The sequence below is a fragment of the Sinocyclocheilus grahami genome, unplaced genomic scaffold (assembly GCF_001515645.1).
Source record: "Sinocyclocheilus grahami isolate Dianchi unplaced genomic scaffold, SAMN03320097.WGS_v1.1 scaffold1574.1, whole genome shotgun sequence".
Classification (NCBI taxonomy): Eukaryota; Metazoa; Chordata; class Actinopteri; order Cypriniformes; family Cyprinidae; genus Sinocyclocheilus; species Sinocyclocheilus grahami.
The window spans coordinates 152907-159379 of record NW_015506753.1 but is presented as its reverse complement, the minus strand read 5'-3'; the positions used below and the strand labels follow the sequence as shown (position 1 = coordinate 159379).

General features: G+C 47.7%; 1 protein-coding gene across 1 annotated transcript in view; it reads left to right on the top strand.

Moving 5' to 3' along the window:
* The window catches only part of LOC107571277 (brain-specific angiogenesis inhibitor 1-like), a 15425-nt gene extending 10658 nt beyond the window's left edge, over nt 1–4767 (top strand). Inside the window, exons 20-32 of the mRNA XM_016257594.1 lie at nt 7–109; nt 200–350; nt 444–513; nt 604–670; nt 754–839; nt 924–1095; nt 1177–1272; nt 1363–1399; nt 1688–2322; nt 2437–2472; nt 2561–2665; nt 2806–2856; nt 2952–4767. Of these exons, the coding sequence (XP_016113080.1) occupies nt 7–109; nt 200–350; nt 444–513; nt 604–670; nt 754–839; nt 924–1095; nt 1177–1272; nt 1363–1399; nt 1688–2322; nt 2437–2472; nt 2561–2665; nt 2806–2856; nt 2952–3149 (1807 nt within the window). The 3' untranslated portion in view covers nt 3150–4767. The remainder of the gene's footprint in view (nt 1–6; nt 110–199; nt 351–443; nt 514–603; nt 671–753; nt 840–923; nt 1096–1176; nt 1273–1362; nt 1400–1687; nt 2323–2436; nt 2473–2560; nt 2666–2805; nt 2857–2951) is intronic.
* Nucleotides 4768–6473: the final 1706 nt, after the last annotated feature.

The window sequence follows — 6473 nt, the reverse complement described above, 5'->3', positions numbered from 1 at the left end:
TCTCAGGTACATCCGTTCTGAGCGCTCAGTGATCCTGATCAACTTCTGTCTGTCAATCATCTGCTCCAACGCCCTCATTCTGATCAGTCAGACGCAAGTGCGCAACAAGGTGAGCCTGAGTCTGACATCGACCATCTGCAGCTCACGTCAGCTCTGATGGCAGACGGCTCACCTCTCGTTCCGTCTGTCTCTCACGCAGGTCATGTGTGCCTTGGTAGCGGCATTCCTGCATTTCTTCTTCCTGTCCTCGTTCTGTTGGGTCCTGACGGAGGCGTGGCAGTCCTACATGGCCGTCACGGGCCGCCTGCGTAACCGCATCATCCGCAAACGCTTCTTGTGTCTGGGATGGGGTGAGTGTGTTTGTGTTTGTGTTGTTGTTTCTGGAGAGTGTTGCATGTCTCGTGTGATGGGGTGTTTAACTCTCTCTCTGGATTCTCTCTCAGGTCTGCCCGCTTTAGTCGTCGCCATTGCTGTCGGCTTCACCAAAGCCAAAGGTTACGGCACCGTCAACTAGTGAGTATTTCCCATCTCGTGCGTTGCTCGTCATTCTCTTTCCGTCTGTGTCTTTGTGAGTTTAACACTGGTGTTTCTCCCTCTCCGCAGCTGTTGGTTGTCTCTTGAAGGCGGACTCTTGTACTCGTTCGTGGGTCCGGCGGCTGCTGTCGTTCTGGTGAGGAGCCGCTCTTGGACACTGCATGATCGACAGCATGTGCAGTGTTGAGCCTTCACTGATGTCTTTCTCTGTATTTTCAGGTCAACATGGTGATTGGAATTCTGGTTTTCAACAAGCTTGTGTCCAAGGACGGCATCACAGACGTTAAGCTGAAAGAGAGAGCTGGGTAAGAAATACTGTACACACCCGATTAAACGCCAGTCACATTGAAGAGTGTGGAGCATGTTGTATTAAATGCACTGTCCTGTAGGGCGTCGCTGTGGAGCTCCTGTGTGGTTCTCCCTCTTCTCGCGCTGACGTGGATGTCTGCCGTGTTGGCCATCACGGACCGCCGCTCCGCATTGTTCCAGATCCTCTTCGCTGTCTTCGATTCTCTGGAGGGATTCATCATTGTCATGGTGCACTGCATTCTGCGCAGAGAGGTCAGTACGCTCACAATCAAAGCACGTGTGCGTTTAACGTGTCTTTGAGTGTGCCAGAGCTCATAAATGTGCGTGTTTCAGGTTCAGGAGGCGGTGAAGTGCCGTGTTGTGGACCGCAAAGATGACGGGAACGGTGATTCCGGCAACTCCCTGCAGAACGGCCACACGCAGCTTGTGGTGAGTGTACATGCAAGTATTCTCATGCACTTTAAATGCTAACGACGGTATTTATAACTCAAACTTCTGCTCTTTCTTTCTTGTGTACAGTCTGACTTTGAGAAGGACGCTGACTCAAACCGACCAGGTGAGGATATAAACAACAGATCGCCATATTCATATTACCATAGAGCGGAGGTGTCCAAACCTGTTCCTGGAGAATTTAGCTCTAACTCTTATTAAAGAGTTTTTTAGGATTACTAGAAACTGGAAGCTGGTTGTAGCTAAACTCTGGATTGGACACCTCTGCCTTAGAGCATGAAACTTGAGGTGTTCTTATGGTTCGGTAATGACAAGAAAATAAATTAGGGTGGTTCTAAGAGGACTGTATTCCCACATGCCTCATGAGCTCACCTGCCTCTCTGCCTCCCTTCAGGTGGAATGAAGAGCTCCTCCGAGGAGAAGATGCCTCCTCCACAGATGTCCCTGCCCCTCGGCCCAAACTTCCACACCCTTCCATCCAACCCCAGTGGAAAGAGCCACATTCCCCCCGTCCCCGAGTACTCCAGCCACACGCTCACCCTGCGGAGAGAGAAAGGTCGCGGAGTCGACCCGTCCTGTGGCAAACCTGTGTACGTGTGCGACAGCGAGCTCTTCAAGCAGCTGGATGCCGATCTGGCCCTTGCTCAGGCCGAGAGCATCTGTTCGGATGGCAGCGGTTATGTGCTCCTGCCCAACACCACCTCCACCCTTCGTGCCAAACCCAAGGACGACTCCAGCGGCTCCAGCAAATACAACATCAGCACCGAGCTCCCGCAGGCCCGTCTCATGCATCTGAGCGGAACCTACGCCGAACCTCAAGCTGCCTACGCCGTCAAGACTCTCCCCGCCGACCGCGTCAGCGTATCGTATTCGGAGCGAGACTCGCCCATTCAGAACATCCACAACATCTCCAGCGAAAGTCACGTGACCAGCAGTCTGGGTGACACCTTCGACTCCATGAACTCCATGATGTCCAAGAGCGAAACCATCTCCACCTTGTCCATGAGTTCTTTGGAGGTCAGCGAGGGGGTAAGAGACGCCATTTATTCTTGCTAATGCCACTGCTGAACACTGCATCTGACGAATTATGCAATGTACGTGACACTAAAGTTTGCTGTCGCTCTTTCTGTTTAACTCTCACAGAGGCAGAAATCTCGTTACGCAGAACTGGATTTTGAGGTAGTTACTCCCAACAGAGTTTTCCATTGTAGATGAATGTATATCTACAACAGTGCAGTTTAAACCCTTTCCTCTCTCTGTCATGTAGAAAATCATGCACACACGGAAACGCCATCAGAACATGTTCCAGGACCTCAACAGGAAGACGCATCATGCTGAGAAGGACAGGGAGTCTCCGGCGTCTGACAGCAAGGTGAGCCACTAAAGGAGACGGTCATTAGTGGAACTCTCCCATGTTTGCATCAGAGCAGCCATTATTTAATGTCCTGCGGACATGAACTCTCTTACTCTCAATCGTTCGGTCTTTAGAGTAATGCTGTCTTCTCTCTGCAGTCCGTCAGATGGAGCGTTTCCTCCGCTGGAAGCGACAAGACAAACCACAGCGTAAGTGTCTCGATCTTTCGACTGCCTGTGAAGCACGTTTTCTCATCACTGCCAACTGCAGGGTCTCTAACGCTGTTCCCGATGTCTCTTTCCAGGATAAGCAGCAGGGAGCAATGGATCGGTCCTGGGAGAGCATGAGCAGGTCACAGGCGTCTCCTCCTGCCTGGGTCCGGAAGGACATGGAGCCGTTGCAGGCGTCTCCTCTGGATCTCCAGGGTGTGGAATGGGAGAAGGCCGGAGCGACCATCCCTCTGGTGGGCCAAGATATCATCGACCTGCAGACAGAGGTGTGAGGGCACAACGTTTAACCCTGAACACATCGGTCTGCTTTTGATTTGGGAAAGAGAGCGGAAATGAAGGGATGAGCATACAGAGGGCAGAAGGTAGAGAAGAACCCGAGAGGGGAGCGCTGTACCCGTCTGTCATTTGAATATGTGTCTCTCCGGCTTCAGAAGTAGCTCTCAGCTCAAGATGACACTGACCTCAGTCATTAGAAGGCATCTGAACAGGGAGAAAGGTTTTCCGAACTCCATGCGAGGAGAGATTCCAGTTGGTTCATCGAGAGCTTTTCCCAACATGCTTCCATCTGGTCCAGGAGGTGGTGTGGACGCCCGCCTGTGCCCCTTCATTTTTCCGCAATTCCATTTTGGAATGGGAGAATCTTCCCACAGGAGGGTCGAACGCTTTCTTGGCTGCTCGAGATTGGCCCTTTGCGGCCCCTTCCAGAGCGTTCTCTTCTGTCAAGAGGACGACGTCTCCCTTGAGCCTCTAGGGGTTGCTAGCTGTGCCAAATGGACACAAAGTAACTGCCATCGCTGTGGACTTTGTTTTTAGCACTTTGCGTGAAGCATTTCTGGACGCTTCCATCAAACTTTGGGAAATAATTGTGCTGAAAACTTGAAAAAGACTATAAAGAGCTGAGCATTTGATTTCCATGATTCCTTTGTTGTTATTGTAACAAGTTATTATTATGAATGTTATTTATTTGATGATCGTGTTTCTCCTCTTGTCTTCATACCTGTGTTCATGGAGGTTTATTTTTAAATACTGTATGAAACCATCTGTTCATTCCCGAAACAGCAGCAGGACGAACTATCCCAGCATGAGCAGCTGATATTTTCAGCATTCTGGGTAATGTAGTTGGAGCAGCAGTGACTGTGTAGCCTTGGACTCTTTGAGGACGAGCTGTTGTTTCCTCCTCCGCTCCATTGGATCAGACCACTGTGTTCCCTCCATTCCCACCAGCGGCTCTTTCTACGGCCTTGTGAACGAAGCCCCAGCACACGTTATGGGCTCCTGCCCACCTGTGAACTTCCGCAGTGCCGGCGGTAGATATTCCCAGTGCAGTAGTTATGCCAAACAATAGACTGGCATCAGTGCAATATGAGGACAGATGCTTGATGCCCAAGCAGGACTGACATTAGAATCTTGGCAAGATTTTGTTAACCATTTTCAGAGTTTTATATCATCTTTATAGAGCATTTAGAAACCTTTATGACAACACTGTTCATGGACTATATTAGCTATTAAACGAGAAGGACAAAACAAGACATTGTGTCTTGTTGCTAAAAGAATGTTCAGGAAAGAAAAATATGATATAGTAATAGCCTAGAGATATATCTGACTGTGCTTCAGGAAAATGCCCTAGAGTTTTTTACTTGATTCCTCCATATTGCTGAGACACTGAACCCTCGGTCGTCTGTACGGTCTCTTGTTTTATGAACCTGTTTGTCTCTGTGTGTGTGCCGATATCCTTCCTCGCGTCTCTACGTTCACGTGAGGTTCCCGATGTCTGTCTGAATCTCCAGCACCAGAGTCTCTGTGTATTTGACTTCCTCTTGTGATTGTACAGTTTTAAGAACAATAGGTGAAAGTGTCTAGTTTCTAATAAAATAAAAGTACTGAAAATTACACAGTGTCTGTTCTTCACTTTCCTGATGAAGTCATTTCTGCAATACTAGCAGCACCAAGCAGAACTGCAAAAATCATGACTGTTGGGTTTCCCGAGCACTCCCTCGTCATTGGTCAGTCAAACATCTCAGTCCCGCCCCAAACTCACATGATGTTAGAAGTTGAGATGCCAACAGATCAAACCACCATTGACTCACTCTGAACATGAAACTGACACCACAAACGTCACATACTACAGCTTTAATGATAGCAGTTTGGGGGAAATTCTGCTGTAAGAATATGTCTTGTTCTCTTGCCTAATGTCTTTTTATGAATAAATATAAAATTATTGTCATCAACATCAATATAATTACTAATTATTTTTCCCAAAAGGCCTATTTCCATTTGGTCTATAGATGAGCGAAACGTTACTCAGCAGCAGGATAAATCCAATGACTAACCTATCTATAATTTGGTCATTAGCATCAGGCTGTTTCTCTCAGGAAAGGAATCTGTTTGTACACAGCAGGCATATTCAGCTCATTACAGATGAAACAAGGTTTCCTTTGTTTACAGGATCGCTATTAATATAAGAGTGCAAAAACCCACCTGAACTGCTGGACACCGCAATAAACTCATTACGTCAGTCGCAGTTTATTTTGTAAAAGGCTAAGGTGTTCTGAGTAGTTGCTATTCAGTTTCTGAGGTGTTCTGAGTGGTTGCTATGCAGTTGCTAGGGTGCACTGGGTAGTTGCTATGCCGTTGCTAAGGTGTTCTTGGTGGTTGCTATATTGTTGCTAGGGTGTTCTGAGTAGCTGGCATTGCTAGAATGTTCTTGCTGCTTGCTGTAGATTTGCTAGGGTGATCTAAGTGGTTGATATGCAGTAGCTAGAGTGCACTGGGTAGTTGCTATGCAGTTGCTAGGGTGTTGGTGGATGCTATATTGTTGCTAGGGTGTTCTGAGTAGTTGGCATGGCTAGAATGTTCTTGTTGCTTGCTGCAGAGTTGCTAGGGTGATCTAAGTGGTTGATATGCAGTAGCTAGAGTGCACTGGGTAGTTGCTATGCAGTTGCTAGGGTGTTGGTGGATGCTATATTGTTGCTAGGGTGTTCTGAGTAGTTGGCATTGCTAGAATGTTCTTGTTGCTTGCTGTAGATTTGCTAGGGTGATCTAAGTGGTTGATATGCAGTTGCTAGGGTGTTCTGTATAAGTCAAATAAAGACATAACCAATGAATGATGATAGAGTTTTCACTTTCAATCATGGACTACACCTTTAATTATTATGATGATTATATTATTGATGATGATGATGGTGAACTGTTCTTCTCATCTATCACCCTCTCCATATGCTTCCCCTCACCGCTCATTTCAGTCCTTTTGTTTGAGTCAAAGCTCATGTGTGTCATGCAGTTAGTCAGTGGCATTTAGAACGCGACCCATAATGCACTGCAGCGGCTCTCATGTCGGAGAGGGCTGGATGTAAATGCCGAATGCTCTCGGTGCAGCGGGAGTAATTGTGTGCAGGGCTGTTTTTTCATTCCTCATTACGGTATGAATGTGCCACTCAAACATTTCTGTGGGTTTTTGTCTTGTTTCTCTCAAGCCAAGAGAAGGTAATTGCACTGTTGAACATTGTGAGTCACATGATGGTGCTGGCGTGAATGAGAAAGTGGATGCTCTGGGATTACAGCTGTGCTCCTGCGTCACGGCAAAATGCCAGCGGACT